Genomic DNA, 25,721 nt, shown 5'->3' on the forward strand with positions numbered 1-25,721 from the left:
TCAACCCTCCTCCTCCTCACATGAATATGCAAGAAGAATTTTAAAAAGTTCAATGCTGTTTGCAGCACACGCACCGAAAAATGTCTCGATCAAAGTCTTCTTTGACGAGCGTTTGAGATGATAAACTAACAGCAGAGGGAGGTCTTCACAGGTCATCTTTGCAGAGGAGGGTTGACGGCTCATCCGACCACTCGCAGCACAAAACAACCCCCAGTCAGTCTCCACAAAGCAGGTCGATGCAGCAAACACATCGCTTTTCACATGAGTAAACCTATTGCATCGTAAAATTTGGAAAAAACGACCACTATGATTATTAAACACCATATTTCCATACAGCTTCTGCTTTCAAATAGGACTCTGTTAGAAAAAATAAGTGGTGTGTGCATCACATTAATATCTCTACATATAAATATATTTCAATTCAGACTTAAAAATGCTTTTATTTTTGCAGAAAAACAAGGCATCTGATGTCCAGCACTGTAAGACACAAAGCCCTGCCGACAGGCTCTAGAGGGCGATTTACTGTACGTGGCGTTAAAAGGGTCGTAAGGCTCCGTACAGACTTTCCAAAACACAAGCAGAGCACTAGCCAACAATGTTAAACATGCCCACGACTAATTATCTTCAAGTAAAATCAAATGCTGGTAATGTGTGACATTAAGAAACAGCTGCAACGTGACGACAAACACACGGGGGGACAAATGCTTCTGATATTCTGAGAATTAAATTGTTTAACCGTTGTCTCTGTTCAACCATAAACACACACACACACACATCTCTATAAGTGCAGTAAAATACCATCATCCTCTTCATCTCTCTGTATTAATATATAGCCTGTATGTGTCTGATGAAATATTCAATAAATGTGTTTTCTCATAGCAGCTTCAGTTTGGTTCATGTGACAAGCACAGTTAGCAGTGCAGAGCACGTCAGCTCGATGCTGTAAGGCTCCCCAGAGTCCTTCACCCTCACCCTCTCCCTCCCCCGACCCCCGACCAGGCACGTTGGTTTGGTCCGAGTGATGAAACCTGAAGGCTTCGTCTGTATTAAACTGTACTGCAAGGCCGTGACAGACAACACCCACAAGGGCTGGGCATCGCAACACTGTCGACGATGACTCATCAAAGGCATAAACATTACTGATAACTTCAAAATGTTGGATTCTTTCAAGCAGATGTGATACACAGATAATTATTCAGTTATAATGTGAGCTCAATGAGCTGACTATGTGTCTAAATGTTGTAGAAAATCTGTTCTTCACTGCATAATGACATACTGTTTTCTCCAGAGTAGAAAGGTATTATTAGGAAAAGTCTCAGAAGTTGCAGAAGCAGAGCTGCAACAATAACTCAACTAATTAATAAACAAAAATAACTGGCAACCACTTTGATAATTGATTGATCATTTTGGAAATTTTCAAGCAAAAAAAAAGGGGGCAGAAATTGTGACATTTTTTTTTCTTTGTCTTATATGAGAGTAAACTATATCTTTGGAGTTTCAGGCTGTTGGTCAGACAAGACAGGACATCTTAGGGTTCATCAATAAGGACTGCATGATCGCCTGGGGCAAGCAAAATGCCACATTGGGCTTTTAAATCTAGCAGCTCTCTTGCCTGATCTTGCAAATGGTGAGCTAGTGAGCCATCACGCTGAGCAGAACCAATCAGGCACTCGCGAGAAAATAGCCGCAGGTAAAAACAAAGTTCCTGGAAACAGTGTTTAAGTCAGGTGGCGTTAGAAGACGCCTGTGACCGTAGGACAAGTCCATCTCACTGGACAAGGAGAGGGGGGATTGTCACACAATTTTCGATATGCAAAATGCTTGTTGCCTCACATCTATGACACACAGCGTTTTTGTTCCAATTCATTTACTTAAATAAAGACAACTGACTTTAGTCTTTGTTGTTATGTGATGGCTGCTAATGAATAAAACACTTTGTATTGGGGTAAGTAAAAACTGACTTTGGGCAAGTAGATCTTAAGCCACAAAAAAAACATTAAAATTGAACCCTGCATATGACTAAAAAACACACATTGACTGAACTGATGGTGAAAATAATCATCACTTGCAGCCCGACTCAGAACTGTAAAGGTACTGAAACCAGCTGTGGAGACACCAGGCCTCAGACATCCTCTGAAAACACAGGTAACAAAGCTACAGCAGGTGATTAACAATCTGAAACTGAACAGTGAGTCTTTGAGTCAGAGCACCGAGTGAGAACATGCATCTGCACCTGACTGCATGCAACACCTGCTCAGAAATTCACATCTGTAAGTGCTGCTTATTGAGCGAGTGGGATTATCTATACTTTTTGTTTTTCTTCTGTAAGATATTTACTTAACAAGCTTTGTTTTTGCAAGATAATTAATCACTGTGCAGCAATTCAAAGGCTCAGAAACCAGGCTGACAATATTTAATGAGGAGGAAATAAGAACTTGGGTAAATGATTATATGATTATTGAGCATTTCCTTTAGTCATCATTATTTTGCGAGAATGGGAGGTCTGTGATCATTCACTAATCATTTTGTGATTAAAGGAGAAAACAGTTTGTCGCTTTTATAACTACTGTAAGTTTTGTTTCTCTTGATGATAAAATTTTAAGTGATTTCTGAACTCTGATCACAGAATATTTCGTGATCACAAGGAAACAAAGCGCTAAGTGGATATGGAGGTAACTGTTTCCCTATCACGAAAACATTTTTTATAATAATCACACAAACTTTTTGTGGCTTGCGTTGAGATCCAACCACAGTCCAGCTCTGTGTGTCAGGCAGTGCAGTGTTTTTACAGTTTGCCGGGATTCTGAGAACATTTCACAAAATGTATTGACAGAGGCACCCAAACCTACGTACGATTAAAAACCTTCATCCAACCGACAGGTCGCTCTCTAACATGATCAGGCACTTTGTTTAATCTCTCCAAACACCATCAGACCTCGCAGCTGATCCTCTCGTCTGCAGCGTCGGTCCTACCGCACATTCCTGAATCCGAGCTCATCGCCACTTGCCAAAACTCACTCACAAAACAATGTTACCACACGAATACTCACTGAAAACATTCACCACTGAACCTGCTCGCTCTGCGTTAACACCTTATTGCACTGAAGGAGTTCATGACAACTAAAATTGGTCAGTTCCTCGTGTAAAAACTGGGAAAAAGTCAAAAGGTTTGTGGTCGTCAGGCGAAAAAAACCGTCTGCTCTATTGCTGAATGTTAATTTAAGTTAAAGAGAAAAACTCATAAATAGCAAGAGGAATAAAACACTCAAGAAACGTTTGGTATAACACAAGCTGAACTATAAGTGAGAGGTTTAAAACCATGGCCTCATGTTCTAACAGTCGTCTTTATGCACCTCGCCTCGCAGTAAGGCATCGAGCGATAGCCTCATCAATGGCTGTACGTGGCTTTGTTTAAAAAAATATAAATTAAGATTTCATTCAGTGTCTGTGTTCAGAGTGCAGAGTTATGCTTCTAACTGTCTGGCTGAACGACTGTGAAGGAACCACTGGCTTAAAGGGAGACAGAAGAGTAACCGCTAAGGCAGCCTGCCGTTTTCAGGGGAAGAGAAAGGGCCAAGCTTTTGTGTTTAACGAGCGTACTCGACTAACAGGTTGCCATGGCAATCACACATTTGCTCGACAGAGAAATAACACGTACAGTATTGGATCTAGACAAGCTAAAAACACACAAACAAACATGTAAAACCGTCTACAATATAAACTAGCAACATCAGGCTCAGCGTGAGGCTATGGAGCACGTCAGTGTCCTCACTGGTTCTTCTTCCACCCATGCACCAAAACAAAAAAATCAGTTTTTGTATTCCCTGCTGCTCTGCCATTCTTTAAACACACACAAAAAAAATAAAATAAAACTTGCTGCTGTCAAACAGGAAGGCGAGGATGTGACTTGTGAGCTCTTAAAAAGGAGACAGAATCCATTGTGATTTAAATACAGCAGAGGAGGTGTAGGTGTAGAGAGATGCATGGGCGTGGAGCACAGGAACGATTGGCTGATTTCAAATTGCATAATGTGGCTGTAACTCCTCTCTGGCTTATTATATCCTCACGCAGCCCACAGCCGCAGTCATTGTTGTCATTGAGATCCAGTGACCGAAGCTGCATCAGCACAAAGACAGGGGGGTGGGTCGCTCTGCGTGATGAGACGACGCGGCTGATGGAAGTCAGACACTTAGACTGGCTGGGAAAGATGGAGGGAAGCGGAGGAGGGTGCTCAGGCGAAATACATGGTCGTCAGTGTGTCGTGGTGTATCTGAACAGCCTTGGCCAGCGCCGTGGGGTCCCTGCCGTTACTCTGCCCTGAGACGTGGCTGCCCTCCGCACTGTCAACAGGAAATGAGAGAGGTAAATAATAATCAGTATCAAAGAACATTGATGCCATTTAGTAGTGTCTACAGACTCTGCACTGCAACATCCCTCCTGGAAAATGTATCAAATAAATTCCTCCTACATAAAAAAGTATCAACAAGACACTTCATCGTACATTAAACAAATAAATAAAATACATGTAAGTAGAAAATGATTCCCCATTAAAGGTAAACACCACCTAAATTAAGAATTCCTGTATGTTACTTCCATGACCTTGGAAAGTTCAGTCAGTACATCTAAACATGAGCTACTGTCTCAAAGCCAGAAACCAGTCTCAAACTTGTGATGCCATCAAGTATAAAGTCTGGAGCTGCTCCTTAGACAATGACTGGGAGCCTGATTTTGTGGACAGACAGATTGTTTTTCTTTTTTTATACCTAAATGAGCTTTATTCTGTTGTAGTGTTCTCAGTTCTGACACCAAAAACGTTCCCATATAGATCGACTCATAATGTTGATTTACAATAACTTCCAGGTAGAAAACCCTTGTATCACATACATCAAATCAATGAACACTGAGCAAATGCTGCCTCAATTGATTCAGTTTTAGCCACTTTCCAACAGGGAACCGATGCAGTTATCTCAAAGCCACCGGACTCCACTGACTAAAGCAGTCATTTTACTTCACTGAATGATGGAGTTGCCAGTCTACCACTGCCTCCATCAGCTATTTTGTGAGGTAAAGCAATGAAAACATTCCAGATGTAGTGTACGCTTAAACTTATATTGATTTTTTTAGATGGCTAAAATACATCTTGCTACAACCTTGTCTACAGCAGTGCATTGTTTAGCTTCCATGCTGGTAGATTTGGTTTATCAAAGACGCTGCTGCAGCAACACAGTACAGGTCAGGCAACAGTGTTTGGCTGTAGGTCTTGACATGACAACAGAAATAAACAAGTTTGCCAATTTCACATATCTCTACAATTCAAAACAGTTGCCAGTTTTCTGACTAGGTCTATACTCAGATCATTCCCCTGGGTGCTCTCAGTGTCATCTAAAGCATCTTTACCAATTTTTTTGTTATCATCCATTTGTTTTTATTCGCATTTTTAAAAGTGCATTAAAACATGAGTTGAAGCTCTTTCAAGAGGAGGTAAAGATGGGGAATAATTAAAGGTAAATGTGACTAAGCGAAATGGAAACAGATAGAGTGAATGAATGATGAAGTACAGTCATGGCATCCGGCACTGCAGGCGCTCCTCACTGTCACTGGATGTCACTTTTAGCACGCTTATCCACATAGGGCAGTTACCAGAACTCTTCCAAGAGCACAGAGCTGTATAAGTTGTCCAGTGTGTATCTGGGGTTTGCAATATTGGTACCTGACTGGAGAATTAGCGCCACCTGCTGCTTATTTCAAAGAACCAACTCCCAATATTCACAAAACAGGAGTGGGTGGAGAAGCACATAAATGTTTATTTTCTTTTGGTTAAAATTTACGCTATGTTTAGATGGAAATCTAACTATCGTCTGTGGGGCAGTTTTTGGATTTGGGAGAGAGTAGTTCATGCATTTTTGGACTGACAACAGGAATACCACATATATATATTTTTTTTTAAATTGGGTGTAGTTCCCCTTTACTTTCTTACAAATAGAGTTATTCAGACATACTCATCATCCATAGTTATCAGCTCAGTGAGTGTGTAAGCTTACTTCTTTACACTTTATTACATTATTGTAAAATAAATGTTCTGAACACATTTATATTGATTTTTTTCACAAGCTATTCTGGTTAAATGTTTTTGCTTTGTCACACAAATGTAATCTCGCTTTAAATTAAGAGTTTCCGCCCACCTGTCGTGCTCTTTGTCAACCAGATGGTAGCGGGCACGGAAGGCCACCAGGTGGGCGTAGTAGGCCGGTGCTGGGATGGAGACGGAGCGCGTGCAGCGGACGTAGGTGTGGCACAGCTGGTAGGTGAGGAGCTGGAACTCGTCGCCGGTGAAACAGTTGTCATCCCACAGAACATGGTAGTGGGAAGGTCGGCTCGTACCCTGGGGGGAGGAGAGACGAGTTAATCATACTCAAGAGAAAGCAGCTCCATGGAGAGAGGACAAACAACGAGTGGGTGAAGTTGTTGTCCATGTAGCCTTTAATAATCCAACCACTGCTGTGTGGCCGAGGACGAATTACTGCACCGTGTTATTCTGCCTCAGACTTCAAATATGAGTATGTAAATTACCTAAAATATTTAAAAAATCATTTCACTGTCTTTGTCTCAGAGGTACTTTTTAACAGTACTGATATGTCCATCCTGCAATGATTCAAGTCTCTATGAAATGAAAGATCTTCATCTTGATGCTTTTTTTTCCAGAGGCAAAGTTTTCAGTGACTTTGCCTAAAGGTCTGAAGCGTACCTGGATTCCAGCATGACTGCAGAGGTAAAAGTCAAACTCGTAAGGGTGGGTGATGTCTGTGTCCACTGTGGTGCCGGCAGGAATGTTTCCACTTCGCCCAACCTGAGAGGAAATTTAACAAAGTGATTTAAGAGAACAGGCCCCAGCATTGACCCTAATATCAAAGCATTCTCTATCTCCATTTTTCCCTTTTGGTAGGTAACAGATCTAAGCTTCAATTCCCACATTAACAAGGTGACGAAAACATAATTTTTCCATCCCAGAAACGTAGTTAAGGTACGTCCATTTCTAAATGAAAAAGAGCCAGCTTGACTACTGTAATGCACTTTTTACTGGCCTCCCAAAAAAACACAGAGAGACCTCAGCACATTCAAAACTGACTTCACTGTTACATTTAGAATTGATTTTAAGGTCCTCCTTATATATAAATACCTAAATGGGCTAGGACCAAGCTACATTGCCGAGTCCCTTGTTAAGTATTTGCCTCCAAGAACACCATGATATGCTGCTGGTTACTGGAGGATCCCAGCCAACAGGCAGAAGAAGATCAGAGATGCGGCCTTTGTCAATTACGCTGCAAAGCTATGGAACACACTACCTACAGATATCGGGGAAGCCAGCTCACTAAATATTTTCAAAAGAAAGCTAAAAACACACCTGTTCACTTCAGCCTTTAACTAGCTCCAACTTTCCTGATACAAGCCTGAAATTCTTTTTACGCTTCACACTGCTGAAACTCTTTCAAAATCTTACTTGAATTTATGATGTTGTGATTTTAGAATAGAGTAGAAAGAAGTTTATTAATCCTGAAAAGAAATTCAGCTGTCCAGGGGCTCATAATAAAATAGACATAAAATAAAATACGTTCAAATAGAATAAGTGCACAAATAGACATTAAATTAAGATAAAATTGTCCATTACACAGTCCAGCCAGTTGTGGCTAATGTGATATGTGTAAGTGTGTGTGTGTGACTGGATTCAATTAAACAGAGTAGGCATCCATAATAGCTACGAGATTCTCAGAGCACCATTAATATCGTCACTCCTCACTCACCCGCTCATTGCGATCTGCACAGAAGAGACGAGTGTGATGGCGTTTCTGCACAACAATGTAGGTGATCCCCGGCTGGTATTCCTTCTCTAGACTGATGCAAGCCTCTCTAATGGCCAGCAGCTCATAGTACAGCACCTACACAGAAAAATACAGTTTGACTTGATGAGTAATTAGCAATAATATGTTTTTATTTGTGTAGAGATATGTAAGATTTCTGCAAAAAGGGAAGAAAAAGAGAGCACCTGTCTGAACTGTCCCTCTGACACTCCATCCCTGTAGAAGATGATCCTGGTTGGCTTGTAGCGGGTCGATTTGTAAAACTGGATCAAGAGCTCCCGCACCATGGAGGCCAAATCCTGGATGACCTCCTGTCTGGGCCTCTGGACCCTCACTGTAGCACAGTACCTGCTGGGGTGGGCGTCCATGCTGCCTACCACCTGCAGAAGCACAATATCATTTAGATGGGTCAGAAATTCTTTTATATGTAAAAACATGGCAACATAAGTGCAATAAAGAAACAATTCTGAGACAAATATTAGCTTTTACACAAAAGTATGTAAATAATACAATGAATAAAACTAAATTACAGTTGTTATGTTATAAACCACTCAAATTTGGCCCTAAAAATCATACAGGAAACAAGTCTCACCGCTGCAATAGATGGCTTTTTCCCGTCTCCTGCTGGAGGATGAGTGACATCAGCCCCAAGGAAGATGACAGGCTGCTGGAATACAGAGGGTCTGGACAGAAAAATAGAGACACAAAATTATCCTACGACCAACCAGTCATGATGCCACAGAGTCTCTCAACAACGAGATGTCAGATAGCCTGACCTGCCATCTTAACTCAGCATGTGACTAGCTGAAAGAAATATCTTTAAATGCTACAGAAAAAAGGCGAATAAGCCCCGGCAGCAACTTGTGCTATGTAAACTTTACCGTTGGTGTGGAACCAGGATGTTGTTGATTCCTCCCAGCTTGACGTTGATCTTGAGGCAGAGGTTTGAGAGGGTCTGTGGGGACGTCTTCACTACGTTCTTCACTTGCACACACTGAGTGGCCATGCCAAGGAGGGTGTCACCCACCCGCTTCACCTCAGCTGTGGACCAGAGATAAGATATTCCTTCAACTCTGCAATCATTGTTTATTGTATGCACTTAAATGCCTCACAAACTTCACTACTACTTTCTTTGTCTTTACAACAGGTAGAGGTCAGAGGTTAGGATCCAACTTTTCTATACACACTGACTTCTTCATTTTTGTTAGTGTTTTTGGATTAGAGATAGTTATTTTCATACCATAGACCGGTGTTTTCCCAGGCAGGATTACAATGATGAGCTGCAGCCCAGCATAGGTGTTCTTCAGGTGTCTGAACATGGGTTCCACGCTGTCGGCTCCCTGGGCGTATTTACAGAAGCATGGCTGACCTTGAATCGGCATCCCAGCATCCTTTGAGATTTTACGCAGCTGGTCAGTAAAGCTCCTGAGCATGAGGAAAAAGAAATTATAAAACATGAAAATTTGTTTTTAATGTCACTGCCAGCAGAGTATTAGGCTGCGGTCGGAAAGTCCCTCCTATCGTCTATTCCTAATCATTATTCCTTGACCTCGGTGGGAAACGTCACGAGGTCAAGGAAAGATGAGTAGGAGAATTCATAAGGAAAAAAAAGAGGACCGCGGAGCTGAGAAAATCTGACCGCACTTACGCTGGGTTACAACATCATGCGACGGCGGATGTCAGTGACATAGGCCGACCGTGGTGAAACTACAGTTTAGTTTAGATGGACTACAAAAAGCGCATCTCAGATACTCCGCCCCATGCCTACTTACTATGTTGCTTCATGCAGGCTATATAAATGTGGACAGCACAGTGAAAAATATGACTTAATTACCAACGTCTGAATTGAATTAAAAAAGATAGATAGGCAGTCACACAACTGAAACGCTGAAAATGGTTGCTCACACTCACCCTCCTGAATCATTGTGATTATTTATCACAAATGTTCAAGTGTATGCAAGAGAGGCAAATATGTTAGGCTTACAAATCTACTACTGTACATATCATTCTTAAGTTGCAAACATGTTGAATTAAAAACATCTAAATAAAAACGTTTCATATCCCTTTTTCTTGAAACACAAACTTCTGTGTTAATATGCCAATCAATCATCATCTGTCATTTGCTTACAACAGTTTAAAAACAACCACAAAACTCAGTAAACACCTTGAAATGTTGACACGATTGTGCCTTGAAGTTATTTTTTATTTTATTTTTTTTTTTAATTGTGTTTATTGGATTTTTCATTATATTAGTAACAATAACAACACAGAAAAAAAGGAAAGAACAAATAACAAGAGCATACATAGGGATGAAGGTGCACCTGTGCAATTAACAGTATATCTTCTGCCTAAATGGAAAAATTAATCAATGATATTGCTAAAAGCTGGCGATTCAACAATGCTCAAATAGTGACATGATTAATGCACACTGAGCATATCTTACACTACAATATTAACTTGAATTGGGTAATGTTACAACAGTAGCGTGACGTTTATAGTTCGCATGGGTTTAACATATTGTTGAGAGTTTGGAACATATCATGTTACGCATATTATCAAGTTATGGCTTGAGATGGGCAAAGCTTCATGTAACGGTGACTTACATGGTGATCTCCATGACTTTTCAGTCATGCTGAGAGCCAGTTGTTCTTTTTCTTTACCTTTCGTCGCTTCTTTCGTTCTTCCTCTTCACCTACTTCTTTGGGTTTATTCCTTTGTCTCCATGAACGGTCGGTCGCTTTAAATACTGCTCCCGCAAAGCATTGTGGGATTAAATTATCTCCTTTCCTATCACTTAGGAAGGTATCCTATCCTGTATCCTATGCTAAAGGAGATCTGAAAGGAAGCATTGAACCTCCTTTCCTTCGTGTTTAGAGAATTCGAACAGCTCTTATCATGGCGGCCACTAAAATACTTCCGGGTCATTTCACTCAGATAGGAACCTTCCAAAGCAAAAAAGACTTTCCGGCCGCAGCCTTAGTTTATTGTGATCTATGGCCAGAAAGTCTGTGATTCTAATAAAGAAAAATAATCTGTATTGACCTTGTTTTCCTGACTGGTTTCTTTAAATGTGATTCTTTCTTTATAGTTTTTGAAGCCTTTTTTATTACACATGCAAACACGTGTATTATCTTTCCTTAAATCTGTTTTTCTTTTAGTTGTACCACTCCAACTAACCTAACTAACCACTAACATTCATTTCAATGAACTCACTTGAGGATCTCTTCTCGGCACTGCCTCTGGGTGGCGAAGCAGGCGATGGCCCACATCTTGATCTCCACTCCAGTGTGAAACTGCTTCCCCCTCATGTCCCACACCCCATGGCTGGGTGTGGCCACCGTGCGGTTCTGCAACGACAGTGCAGGGTTGATCTGCTGGGGCTGGCAATCACACAGACACGCACAGTACAAAGGACACAGACAATGTATGGATTCAAAGAGTCAAAGGATTCAGGCAGCCAGTGGAATGATAAGATCAAGGGCTACTGATTATTTAACAGGCTGAGATTGACTGATTGGCTGATCGTGGCATTAGAGACAAATACATTTTCAAGTATTGTCTTTGCATGCTCTGATTTGGGTCATGCATTTAGTGTGTACTGCAAGGAAACGTGTTTTTATGGCAGACATGCAAAACAGAGATAGCTTTTAAATTAAAACTGCTTCTATACATATGATCTCCTGCAACAACATGCATGGGTTAAAGAATATCAAAACAGCAAATTCCAAAAGTAAAAGAAAAGATGTGAGAGATGTGATCAGAGAGAATTATGGTTTACAGTGTCAGCACATCGAATGTGAAAAAATAAAACAATAGAGTGAAATCACAGGGCTTCCTCACAGAAAATGTGTTCTACTGCTCAAGTGTGGCTCATTTTTGAATTTTGGTCATGTTGATTTAAGTCTGGGTAAAGCTAAAATAAATGTGTTCTGAGTCTGTCACATCACAGAAACATATTATAAACCATCCAGCTAAATTTGAATAGAATAAAACGCCAAGTATACAATAGGAGGTCTCAAAATTGGTACGCTGGTGGTGTTAGCGGTAGGGATGGGTACCAAACTCCGGTATTGAACGAGCCCCGGGGCTATATTCTTCAAGACCGCAGTATTGATAAGCTCTGACCTTAACGGTTCTGCTATCGGTACTGGAGCAGTCGCGTTTTTTTTTTTTTTTTGTACAAGATAAACATTATCTTGCACATTTATCTCACCAACTCCGTCAATCATCCGTCATTGTATCATAATTTTCGCTATTCTCCCTGAAGACGAGAGATCTGCCTCGTTCACCCTGGGCAGACTAAAGATACCAAGCCTAAAAATGAGCCGCTGCTAAGCAACAGACTCTTGTTGGCAGCTAACCCAGTAGAAACAAAGTCTATAGTAATACAGCACACACCCTTCGAGCCAATAAGTGAAAGCCGCTGCATGGCGACAACCTAGCTTACGCAGCTGAAGTCAGCACAAAGCTCACACCGGGTAGCGGATTCAGATTGAAAAGACTGAATGGTATGTTAGCGACGGCTATTTGCTTGTGTTCATATGACTGTGGCATTAAACAGTTGTTTATTCATGTGTTTATTAGACTGAAAGACTTAAGAGAGCTTTTGGAACATAGTGAACTTGCTGCTCACACACAGGGGATGAACAGAACAACACTGATACTATGCGTGCTAATGTACATTTTTATATGTTGAGAAGGGGTTTTGTTAAGGATAGCTCCAGAATGTCATCGAGCCATGATTTCAGAACTCCACAGGGAGGTAGTGTGTCGTTCACATGATTTTAACAAGTATTTTCTAACATGTATAATGTGTTAAGAAAGAAATCACTGATTTTACTTTACCCAAACTTTAATGAGTTCCACAACACATGTTACTGATCACTACTAAAGGATCATAATATCTGAGTTTTTGGATTTGGCACTGAAAATGTCCAGATGTCAGGATTATTAGTCAAACCTCTGCATCTTCCCTGACAAACTGGAGGAAACCCTGCTGCCTCAAACACACAGAAACATGTTGAAACACACACATGCATATGAAGCGTGATTTAAAGGGAAGGTACCATAAATGGTTCAGAGCTCACCCTGCCGCCATATTGCAGCATGGGGGCCGGCAGGACGCGGCCCGTCACTTGAGCCATCTCATCGCGCACGCGGAACTGAAACTCCTGAACGAAAGGGTCGGCCTCGTAATTTGCACTCCTCACCTGAGAGAAGAGAAAATTATCTTCATTTATCACGAAAAAACAAAAACAAATTTGATGCTGTTTAATCTTTTGTCCGAGGAACTCACCAGTCTGCTGATCTCCTCCTGTCTGTCTGGTGCAGAGCGGGCTGTTGCTTTGATCATGGTCGACGTCTGGTTGTCTGTTAGTTTTTTTATGCACCGCTGACCAGGTACAATGTTACACACCTAAATGGGGAAAAAAACATCAATCCAGGTTAATCCATCTTTCATTCAGGATGGATTACTGAGCCTGACAGTCACACTGAAATACCATGTGGTTTAACTTCACTGGTTTCACTTCATTCAAAACTTTGAATTATTTTTTACAGTGAAAGTCTCAAAAAGTCACCAGCCACAACTATTTGACTTCCAAACACAAATTTTACCAACATTTGATGGTGAAATCATTCAATGATCACCTGTCCTTACCTCCAGGGGCAGGTAGGTGTGTTTCTGCTCCTGGCCCACCTGCAGACAAGGCAGGTGGGGGTACTTAAGCTGCAGGCTGTACTTCTCCCTGAAGTACTGCGCCACTGTACGTTCAACTGTCTGACCGCTCTCAAGCTGCAACGGAAATCTGTGGATTTGAAGGCAACAAGAATCTCCTGTTAATGTGAGCCAATGACAGTTTTGATTGTGGGTTAACAGCTACTGGGGTGCTATGTAGAGAACATACGTCTGGAGGCTGGCAGGGCGTCGTGTTACATTGCAGACTCTGTACTTCCTACGCATGGTTCCACAGTGTGTCACTTCCACTTTAAGACCTGTGAAGATGGTGGAATATGCATCAGCAACATTTAAGTAATTAAAACTTTTATTCACACAGAGAATAGGCTTAATTTCCGACATCACCGAGATTCAACTTTTATCTGTTAATTGTTTATGCATCAAATAAACTGTCAAAGCATACAAAGCACCTAACACTGAATAGTCTACTGCCACATCAAACAGCTACAGCAGCTTCCTACACAACAACACACAAAGCCATACAGGGAAAGGTCTCGTACTGCAGCACAGTGACAACAGACAATGCCTTTCCTTGGTCACATACCTTTGATCTCTTTGGTGAACTTGACCCTGTGGGAGTCAGTGAGGGGGCGGGGCTGCTCGTCAATGTTGTGAATGTCCAGGACTTCACACATGAACTGGATGACCGGCTGGGCTTTATAAAAAGCTGTGGCTGACACTGAAACGAACAAGAAGAGGTCACACTGTCAATCACTGGGGTATTAACAACAGTGGAGGTGGATGAAGGTTTATTTGATGAGGCGCTCAGATTATTCTTTGGGGCCAAATGGTATTAATCTTCTCATCATCTCATATGATTGACAGCCAGCAGCCAGTTAGCTTAGCATAACACTGGAAACAGTGGGAAACAGCTAGCGTGGCCCTGTCCAAAGGTAACAAAATCTGCCTGCAAGCACAGCTAAGGCTCACTAAAGCTAAAACCTGAAATTATCAAGCCACTACCCTGAGGAGCTGGATGTGAACACGCAAATGTCTGAATCACTCTGCCAGCCCCCTAGTACAAAGCCCATGTAATGTCTGTTTGAGCCCATGTGTAAATATCACAGAGAATTAACATCGAGCTAATGGGCGTGTTGATGACGTTTGTATCGCTCGCTCAAAACTCAAAGGAAACATACACCCGAGGGTGAAGAAGAAGGGTCATTTACATGGAGATGCCAACAAAAATGTCTAACTATTGAGATGACAAGATTTGAGAAGTTCTGTCAGTAAGAGCCACAGCCGAAACGGTCAGACATATTAAAGAGACGGCAAAAGACTCAATTGTTTATGACCAAATGAAAAACCGGCTACGTGAATATGGTGTAATCCACGTCATGTCCAGCCTCCTCTCCAGCTCTACATAGGCACCACACTTGCCTAAACCAAGTAGAGTACATGTGTGAAACAGAAACTCTAGACAATGTCAACAACTGATTGTCATGGAAAAAAATTCACTTTTTAAATTTTTGCCTGACGGCTTAAAACAAGTCAGAACGTCACATCAAATTGAAGCATCTGACTGATCTTGGGAAACATCTGTGCATAAAAGATCATCATAATTCTAATTTTGAACTAAGTTCACAGAAATAAAATCTTATTAACTATGAATGTGAACTAGTTCATTTTAATCCCTGTTCAGTGATCTGAACTTTGAAATCACTATGGTTAAGTGTTTACTTCACAGACATGAGTGTATCATTGATCTTTTCATCTAACTCTCAGCAGACTGTTTCTGACAGCAGCATATTTCCCACATTGTCTAACTATTCCTTTAAATGTTTTCTCACCATCAATGTTGAGCATCATTTTCCACATGGCCGGCCGCACTGACTGATGGAAGCCAAACCACACCTCTCTCCCTCCACCTAGCGGGTGGTCATAGCCCTCTGGGGAAGAGAAGAAGGATCGTCCGACAGGCGTGTACCTGATGATGACAGAGAGGTGACACAAAGGTTAGTAGAGCAATAAAATAAAACTTGACCCGTGCTTTGAGTTGCATTCCCAGTGTGGTTCACAGGGTGCAGCATAACACAAGCGCTGCCCAAGTTACAGGTTCGTTCATGTTACTAAAGGCTATTTTGGTTAATGGATTCACCAAATGACATGTCTTGAGGCAGATTACATAAAAGATGCTTTTAATCCTTATGTCCCTGTTGTATTGAAATCCCACTTGGGCCACCTAATATACTAAAAATACATCCACTGTAGGGTGCAGTTTCCACCAAACTGCACCTGTTACAATATGTGACCACACTGTGGTTAAAATACTGCATAATAAATTAAGGGAGCTGTACATTAGCTCCCAAATGCAACTATCCCTGGATCATATTTCATGACCAGAAGTAATACACTTCTCATGCTTAATTCAGCGCCATTTAGATCAAACTCTTCTCTTAGTCTTCCTGTCACTGATGAGGAAAACTGTGACATGGCAATGTTGAACTACAGTGCAGTTCAGTAGCCATCAGTCTTAATTACTCGGAGGTTTTAAGCAAAATATTTAACCAAACTTTCTCATGCATGGGATCTGAATCTCTTTACTATACTTTTAAAATATTCCTATTGGTGGAAAACAAATCTTGAGATGGTCTAGTGAGAAAAACTCACTTCATGGAGGGCAGGTGTCGAAGGACGACGTCCACGGCGTGAACGGGGTTGGTGCTGATCGGTTTCTCCAGGTCCACTGGCTGGGCCACACCACGTCCCGTCAAGACTTCATGCAGCATGTGCCAGCTGACCAGTGACACAAACCTAATGGTGACTTTAAATGGGCGGTCCTTCCCACCGTCACCTGGCAGGGTGACATCCAGATCCACCTGTAGAGGAAAACAAGGGTTATTGTGGCCTACTGATTGACGAATATAAAGCCTCCACCCCCAGATAGCTTTCAATATGTCTTTGGACTGCTGCTGCTTCTCCTCAGTAAGGTAAACGTTCTTTGACTGAGGAGCCTGAGGATTGACACTGTTAACTATGACATCACTGGTACTGCCGTTTGCACCACTCCTCTTGGGTTCCTCTGCTTTTTTCTGAGGCTAAATCCACATTTTAGTCGATGCTCCTTCATGCTGGTATCACTGAAACCTGTTTGTATATGCCAGTGAGAGATGCTGCAACAGCAGAGTGAGTCTGAAGCCAATGTTCTAACCAGTCCGCCCTCATTCCACAGCAGTGCAAACACAGAAATTCATCAAACATTGCAATAAATGTGTGTGAATTCCTCGCATTATTAGTGTTAGATCTAGAGGAATCGACGAAATTATGTGCAATACCTGGCCCTGTCTTAAACTTTGCTGTAACACTCACAAGAAGAAGACAAGACAATGGCTGACTGCCATCCACACCACACTTGTGCCCTTGACATTCTTTCTCATGCTAAACTATGTTTTTTTTTGTCGGCCCAGACAACACAAAACACCAGCATCCAAACTTGGGAGTAGAGTCTTACCCCTCCGGTGGCAACGGGGAGTGGGGTCGCTGTGTAGAGGCTTCTCTTCCCATCATAAACTGGCAGACAGTCGCCAAAGATGGTCACCTTGAAATGCTGAACCATGGAGTCCACCACCTCCCTGAGAAGACACATAGTGTTAGCTAGATCTGTGATAGATGTCCACAGAGAATTAAGTAGTCCGCACTCCTAAAAGCAATCTGTTTATTAAGACCACCTGAAGACCTAAAACCAGTTTCAGTCTCTCCTGTTACCTGTTGACCCGACGAGGACATTTATCAGGCTTGATGTCCACCTCATATAGATACACGTCGATCTTGGGTATTTCCACCTGGAAGCAGTTGGCCAGAAGCTTGATGGGCTTCCCAAGGGTGCCATAGCCAGGTCGCCGTGGCAACGTAAAAAGGGCTTGTGCTTCAGCGGCTGCTCCAACGGCTACTGCAACAAGACGAGCCAAAAATAAATAAGTACCAAGAAACAACTGTTTACATCACACTCTGGCTCTACTGTTTAATCATAAAACTGTTTAATGATCATTTTGATATAATTGTACATTACAGTATCTACCTTGATGATTCAAATACATTTAATGTGAATATGTAAAGCTGCTAAAAGGAGAGTGAAAATTAGACTCAAATTTTCATGTTGCTCCATGTCTGTTGGACATAGGTAGACAACTGTTTGCTGACACATTTGCTATGTTGACTATAAGGCCTGATTTATGGTCCTGTGTTAAATCAACGACGTACCTATATCGTAGGGTACGTGGCTACGCAGGAGGCTCGCCGTAGCCCCCGGCGTGGCCTGACGTGCATCTCCCAAAAAATGTAACTACACGTCGAGGCGACGCAGACCCAGCGCAGACCGAGAAGGCTGTGATTGGTTTGCTTGGTAGCAACGCATTTCCAGTTCCGTATTTCCAGATTGCTCCATCCCTGCCATCTTTAAACATCTTCTTTTGCGATGTAGATGTTGCAGTATTAACATACTTTCTTCGACATCCACCAACTCCAACTCCAGCAAGATTCTCTCTCTCTCTCAGTCGCCATTGTTCACTGTGACCAGAAAAGCCGGAAGCTAAACAAAGAATCAACTAGAGACGACGATAACCATTCAGGAAAGGAATGCAGCCCCCTACCGCTCTGGCGGTGAATTGCACCGCGACAAAATGGAGTGACGGAGAAGTTCGAAGGGTTCACGACAGCATCACGACAACGACATAGGTACTTCGTTGATTTAACGCAGGACCATAAATCAGGCTTAAGGTGATAGGTGAAAACATGTCAATGGTGTGTTCACTAGGGATGGGAATCAAGAAACTGGTTCCAAATTATCCAACCCACCAGAATCTTATGCCTCCTAGCTTATGAACTCCTTTCATTTATTCTGGTATGTTTTTCTTAAAGTCACACATTGCACAACAGTGACATCAAACTCCTGCATCTACGCTTGTTGCTGGAAACTTGCAGCAAGAATAAGTCATTGAAGAGAGGAAGAAACATGCCTCATTTCATGAGGAAAGATTACAACAGTGCTGCTTGTCATGTCTGTAAAATGATTATTTCAAGAAAGGACTGAATCACTGCCAATATGCTGAAACATCTTTCTATATAACATGGGCTTAAATTACATACACAAGTGCCACTGCCTCCCAACTGATCAGGAAATTCATTATCGAGGGTAAATATCCTCTGTTATAATATCATTAGCACCATGCAGGCAGGCTTAGAGGATTTTTCTTTGATTGAGAACACCTAAATGAAATCAAACGCTGCACAAATTTTCTCTCCTTTCATCCATTTTAGATGACGACAGACTATTGGTCCACTCTGTTTCTAAACTGTCTTCATACTCAGAGACAATATAGCCTAACTGTTGGGTTGATGCTGGAAACCTATGTAGGCCTATGTTTTTTCCCCACACAGTAAACAGATCAAGAATCAGTAAAGAAACTGGACCGATGAGCATAATCGATAAGGACACTGGTATTAATAAAATTGTAATTATTAATTCCCATGTCTTGGGTTTATAGCCTGTTGCGCTGCCCCCAAGTGGCCAAAAAAATACATATATATTGTAAGCTTGATGTAAGATAAATTTTGTCTCAATATTTCAGATTTATCATCTTAATGTAAGACTTGAGGTTTACGTTTTTCAGCACAAATGAATTTTGTTGTATTTATTTCCAATAGCAACAAATAACCTCTAGTTTTTTGTGTTTTTGCCCTGAGCATTTGTTAAGCATTTAGTGTCTTTCTGATCCCCAACGTGTAACAACACACATAATCCTAAAATCCAATCGATAAACCAACCAAGCAACTATCGGCATTTATGTCAATTCTTAATAAGGCTGTGCAATATCAAAAAAATCAGATATTAACATTTTATTTCAATATTTCTGACCAAATACCTCAATATTGATACTGCAACAATATTAAAGTGTTGACTATTGGTGCGTTCACAAAATATTTATATATATTTAAATTTTTGATAAATAATAATCAGTAATGTGGATATAATGACTAAGCGGATCAAAGCAATTAATAAAACAAAGTTCAGAAAATTACATCACTTTATTGTAATGCAGCCTTTAAAACCAGGAAAAGACAACACACAAAAATCTAAGACGACATCTAGAGTCATATCATAATATCAAGATAAAATCAATATGTCACCCAGCCATACACTATCTGTGTCCCATAATTCAATGTCTTAAAATAGCTGAAATAGAGCCCAAACCAGTAACCATTGTTGAATTCTACCCTGTCATACAAGCTTTGAGAGGAAGGAAGTGGTTAATAAGGAGGAAAGAGCAGACGGCGGGTGCTGGGACTGAAGATGGTCAGGGACGTTAAAGATTGCCTCATGTCAAACTGACAAAACTGAAACTAACGGGCTGACGTTGTTTTCCCCACGTCAATCTGATAATGACCGTACTAAAAAGGTTCCAGAGTTGGGTGACATTTTAAATAAAGACCAGCTCAGCGGTCACAGACTTCTCCTGACTGACATGGCCTTTGCCAGACGACAGGAGAAGTAGGCGGGTGACACACCACGCCAATCTGACACCAAATTTCAGAAATGCCAAACTGGAAAGTACTCAGTGAAAAAAAATACTACCACACAATTTCCATAAATGTGACTCAGAGGATCCACACACGTACTCACAATGAACTACATGACATACAGTCTGCATACTGAGCTTGAGCTGTTAAAATAGCAAGACGTGCACTTTGTTGTGATGACAGAAAATACAGTGTGCGGCTGAAAAAAAGCATGAATGATGACTGTAGCCGTAAAGTGGGATAGACCAGCTGTGGGTGGAAAAAATAAATCTGTCTTTCAGCTCCAGTCAGGGTCGAGGGCTGACCCTGAACCTGCTGTAATGAGGCATCATTCAGTAAAACGCTACACTTTCTGCTGATGCGTACCCAGGTCGCTTCCTCCCCTGTGCCGTTCCCATGGCAATAGCACCAATGTTGCTACAGTTTCTCCATGGCAACTAAAGGCATGCTGACATGAGAAGGAAAAACAGGTGCACATACATTTGTCTCATTCATTGTGGAGCTCTGGTGACAAAAACTATTGAAATAAACATTTCTTGACTATATTTTACTTAAATTTTATAGTCAGATTAGTTGATTATTTTGATGTAATTGTGCTAGGTGTAATCATTGATTACCTTATTATGATACAATACTGCTTAATTTCATTGTATCATCTATTTTCAGCACCAGGTGTACTCAGTCTTTTTGTACTATATCCACCCTGATGAGACACTGCGAGGTTGAAAGTGGTCTGCATACGAGTGCCTTTTCTTTTCTTTTTTACTTTTTTTCAAAAACTAACAAAAAGTAAATCAAAAAGTGGCAACAAGATGAATCCAAACTTACATTTCTTTGAGGAATTATGGAAAACATCCTCAACTACGCACAAGCCAGATAAGCAGCGTCTGCACCAGAAATGACCCCCAAAACACAAAGGTTCACTGTAGAATGAGCAACAATGGAGAGACTAATGACTGCTTATCAGGCTGCTTCATCATACAAATGCAACACACAACCAGTAGCAGCCCACACGGAGCTGACATTCAACCCACACACTTTAAGAGAGCACTTCAGTGATGTAATATTGTACAGTCCTGCCATCACAACTGTAATGCAGAGGACTAAAAATGTGTAATTTTTTAAATAAATGCTGTTTTAACATCCTCTAACTGGCAGACTTCAAGTATTTAACACAAGTCATGAGCGGACAAATGCTCTCTAAACCTGCAAGACGTTACCTAAGCTACTCAAGACCAAAAATGCCAAAACATTATCAGTTGAGAGGATTTACAGATTTTCTCTATTTTAGATCATTATAAAATTATATGTTGTTATATGTATATTATATATACCTTTGGGCTCTGTGAAAACAAATGATATGTATTTGGAACAGTTTTTGGTGGGACAAAAAATAATTGACATGTTAGTAGAAACATTTGCCTTTAGCTAGACAGACAATTAACTTTATGCAAAGTTGTGAAAAGAATGTGCCAAAAATTGTTTCGATCTGGCAGGAAACCTAAACGTGAATATTCATGACATTAAATGGCCTTTTTTTTCACAGGGAGGTGGTAGATTATGCATAAAATTACAACTTTCAAAAGGTAAATTCAAACAAAAAAACGTGACAAACCAATGATAAAAGAATTACCTCTGAGTGTGAGAACATAAAACATGGGTGAGGGATGTGTGCAAGATGAATTTTAATACAAAGCAGAGGTCGATCTGTGTGGTACTTTTGAGAAAAACCTCTGTGAATATGTTGCTTTTTGTACCTCACACTCTCAATTCATTAAAAAGGAAGATTGCTCCAACATCTTATCTTATTAGCTGACACAGTGTCGTATTATGCAGAATTTCAGCCTCAGAGGGAAGACTGGCCTATTAAGGCAGCATAAAAAAGTTGTTTTGCAAGGTTGGTGTAAGTCAACATGACGCTGCCTTCAAGAAGAGAAAAAGCTCCACATAACGCGTTGAATGCATATGAGTCAGTGAGGAAATTAGGAGAATATGACAAGTTAAGTTCAAAGTTTGGAGCAGAAACAAGCGACAAAAAAATAATCAACAATTTTAATAATCCAGCTCAACAAAGACCAAATATTTATTGGCTCCAGCTTCTCAGATGTGAGGATCTGCTGTTTTATATCAATATCAGTTGAATATTTAGGGGTTTTTGGTCAGTTGGTCAGAAAAAAAAAACAACAGGCTATTTAAAGACAGCCCTTTGGCCACTAGGAAATTATAATGTAAATTTTTACTAGTTTTGGACATTTTATTTACTTAGCCATTAAGTATGTAATTAAAAACATAACTACAACTTAAATAATATTGAAAATGTGTGTTAATTGCAGCCTTTTTTTCCAGAATACCTGAATTAAATATACATAAGTCTATTAATCAAAGTCTAACACTGCTTTAGAATTTCTAAATTTGATACTGTTTTGCCCCTTAGGTGAAAATGGGTGGAGTGGATGGAGAATGAATGGGTCAGTTTCAGTGGACCAGTTTGGTTCCTTTTTTCCCTCCCAGTTCATCACTGCCCCCAACAGCATCAATAATATACAAGCTGTGACTCACAAATTGTGGCCCGTGGCAACGAAAGTAAATTGACTAATGTCCTGCCATGCTCAATTGATTTTTAATTAACACAGGCAGCGGTTAACTGAACTTCATTCAATAACTAGGGTAACTATGGCAGCAGCTGGTGTGAAATGCTGCCCCTCAAGCAGACATGAGCACACACACACACACACGCCTCTCTGAAAGTGAGCCAGCCTCTCAGGCTTCACGCACACCTGACGGGATCACCACCTGCCTTTGACAGCCGGCATAGAATGACGTAGACAATGCAAGTAACCAGTGAGACTGGTTTGGAGCACGCACACACAGACACAAACACACCGAGGCGCAAAGATGACCGGTAAAACACCGCTGAGGAACAATCAGCCCAGTACATAGTGTCTGTTGGAGCCGGAGATGGGAATTTGAGTTGAGTTTCGAGGCTGAGCTGCTTTACACCAGTGTCCACGATGGCCTGACAACTTATTTTACCACATAGATCAACTTGCAGTTCCCCAGTGCTCAACTATGGGGGTCTAACTTGTGTCTCGCACTGCACAGTCTGCAAATAACTCCAGTGCCGCACCTGAACACCAAATTAAGCATGGCGGTTAGTCGGGGGATCCCACCTGTTGTTCCGATTTCCATTCATGAGGTCTCTGTCCGGATGACCCGGCACTCAGTGATCAATTCTCTTCGTAAAAACTTGAGTATGAATCCGCTGGCCGACACACCGCTCCCCGGCTGCGCGGCTCCCTGCTCCCCGGCTTCGGTCGCTGATAGGAAACCGGGCCGCTCGGGGGTCCCCTCGGCTGAAGTCTTCTCCCCCGACCTGCCTCACCACAACTGACAGCTCAAAGTTATACAAAATGTCCCAACCGTCGTCCTTTTAAGTCTTTCCTGTTGTATCTGGAAGAAAAACGACATTATGTTAAGTGTTGGAAATGTTTGTGACAGTTTAAACACGGAGTTGAGTAAATTTCACTGACGGCGGTAGTAAAGCTAACAGCGATAGTTAGCTTTAGCCGACGACAACTAGCAACTGACTGGCAACGCGACACACAAGAATGACATGGATATTTACCGGTTCAGTGGCTGAATTTGTCGTCCCGGTTGGTTAACGTGACAATCCGGTGTTCCTTTTCTTTATCAAACAGATATGAGGGGCTGACTACCCCGGCGTCCTACTCGGTTTCTGCGAGAAACTAACCGGTCTGAAATCTGCACTTACACCGCCCTCTCGCTCTGTAATGTAAAGATCGCGAGAACAGAAAAACAAAACTTCCTCGATACTCCTTCAAAATAAAAGCACAGCTAAAAAAAAAAAAAGACCACACCATAAAAAGCCACGCAGATGTTTTAGTATCTATTTTAAGGCTGTTACTGCTTTGTGTGTACGACTTATCAGTGGTGGAAAGTACTTGCACTCATATACTGTACTTAAGGGCACTTTGAGTAGAGTCAGAAACAACCCCCTGCAATAACCAATGTAACACTACAGGGTCCACTGTACCTGTAAATTAAGTCTATATAATCTGAGGGGTTGAGAGTATACAGAATTAGAATAGCAGAGACTAACACATATTTCTGTTGCATGAAGTTTTGTCTGATGGAACAGTCATCAGGAGCAATTTGGGGTTCAGCCCAAGGAAACTTCGACATGCAGAGCCAGAGATCAAACCATCGATGGTAAATAATAAATGGACTGCACTTGTATAGCGCTTTTCTCATCTTCTGACCACTCAAAGCACTTTTACAGTTGCAACATTCACCCATTCTCACACACACTGACACATGGTGGCCAAGGGTGCCACACATGGTGCCACCTGCTACTCATCTTATGATAAGTGGACCACCTGCTCTACCTTCTGAGCCACTGCCACCCTGGTATGTGTCGTCCTCAAGCTTGGGTCCTCTACTAGAGGCCTGGGAGCTTGAGGGTTCTGCGCAGTATCTTAGCTGTTCCTAGGACTGCACTTGACTGGACAGAGAACACAGATGTTGTACCTGGAATCTGCTGGAACCACTCTTCCAGTTCGTGGGTCACAGCTCCTAATGCTCCAATTACCACTGAGAAAACTCTGGACCTCACCTTCCACATCTGCTCCAGTTGTTCCTGCAGCCCCTGGTACTTCTCAGTCATGCTCCCTTTTCCTGATGTTACTGTAAGCTGGGATTGCCACATCTACCACAACTGCCATAATCTGCTCCTTGTCAACCACCACTATGTCCGGTTAGTTAGCAAGCAGCTGCTTGTCAGTCTTGACCAGGATCTTAGCCCTGTTGTTCTCAACCACTTTCGGTGGTGTGCTCCCTCAGGACTTGGGGACTTCTAGACCATACTCAGCACAGATGTTCCTGTGCACTATCCCAGCCACTTGGTTGTGCCTCTTAGTGTACACTGTCTCAGTCTACATCTTACATCCTGCTACTATGCACTGGACTGTCTCAGGGGCCTCTTTGCACAGCCTGCACCTGGGGTCCTGTCTGCTATGGTAGGCCACTGCCTCTATCGACCTGGGGCTCAGGGTCCGTTCTTGGGCTTCCAAGATCAGGGCCTCGGTGCTGTTCTTCAGGCTGGCCTTCTCTCGCCATTGGAGGGATTTCTTGATGTCAGCCTCTTCCTCTATATGTTGATGGTATACAATATTTCCTCTTCCTCCTCATCACTGTCTGTGTTCTGCCGCCTGAGGCACTCTCCAAGCAGGTCATCTTCCTGATGTATTCTTGGATTATTGGGTGGATATATCACAATATTTTGCATTAATATATTAGTATTGTGACAATAACATATTGTGATAATATGAAATAATGAGGGCTTTGGTGATTCTCACCCCTCATAACGGCTATATTTCTGTCAAAGGACCTGTTCTGCACAGTTCGTACTGAAGTTGTGATACATCAGTATTCATTTGTGATGATTTCCTGCCTCTGAGGACCTTAACTTGAATACAGTTTTGAATGCAGGACTCTTCCTTGAAATGGGGGGGGGGGGGGGTTTACACAGTGATACTGCTAACTTTACTTCCAATAGTAACCTGCATTTTCAAAGATGTACATCTGACAGGCAA

General features: G+C 41.7%; 1 protein-coding gene across 5 annotated transcripts; it reads right to left on the bottom strand.

The window, feature by feature from the left end:
* Window positions 1-420: 420 nt before the first annotated feature.
* Window positions 421-23,884, bottom strand: ago3b (argonaute RISC catalytic component 3b). 5 transcript variants are annotated; one of them, XM_049601907.1, is made up of 20 exons: window positions 23,735-23,884; window positions 23,280-23,559; window positions 17,299-17,479; window positions 17,045-17,165; window positions 16,204-16,412; window positions 15,384-15,520; window positions 14,138-14,272; window positions 13,763-13,850; window positions 13,516-13,663; window positions 13,153-13,272; window positions 12,923-13,066; window positions 11,070-11,236; window positions 9,097-9,281; window positions 8,738-8,897; window positions 8,449-8,539; window positions 8,042-8,236; window positions 7,800-7,934; window positions 6,746-6,847; window positions 6,183-6,382; window positions 421-4,340 (listed from the first exon to the last, which is right to left on the bottom strand). In XM_049601907.1, the coding sequence occupies exons 2-20, from the start codon at window positions 23,296-23,298 to the stop codon at window positions 4,232-4,234; spliced, it is 2,646 nt and encodes an 881-aa protein (XP_049457864.1). In that variant the 5' UTR covers window positions 23,299-23,559; window positions 23,735-23,884; the 3' UTR covers window positions 421-4,231. The 5 variants fall into 5 exon arrangements, with proteins under 5 accessions (XP_049457864.1, XP_049457868.1, XP_049457865.1 ...); XM_049601911.1 differs by having other exon boundaries at window positions 11,070-11,203; window positions 12,944-13,066; window positions 17,299-17,482; XM_049601908.1 differs by having other exon boundaries at window positions 12,944-13,066; window positions 17,299-17,482.
* Between the last annotated feature and the right edge of the window lie 1,837 nt (window positions 23,885-25,721).

The sequence above is a fragment of the Epinephelus fuscoguttatus genome, linkage group LG17, assembly GCF_011397635.1.
Source record: "Epinephelus fuscoguttatus linkage group LG17, E.fuscoguttatus.final_Chr_v1".
In the NCBI taxonomy this organism is placed as follows: domain Eukaryota; kingdom Metazoa; phylum Chordata; class Actinopteri; order Perciformes; family Serranidae; genus Epinephelus; species Epinephelus fuscoguttatus.

Excerpts from the sequence above, each read along its gene's own strand:
- ago3b (XM_049601906.1), bottom strand. Across the intron at positions 13,067-13,152 it reads AGGAGGAGATCAGCAGACTG|GTGAGGAGTGCAAATTACGA; the intron begins GTGAGTTCCTCG and ends CTCTTCTCTCAG. Across the intron at positions 6,848-7,799 it reads GTGCAGATCGCAATGAGCGG|GTTGGGCGAAGTGGAAACAT; the intron begins GTGAGTGAGGAG and ends ATTTCCTCTCAG.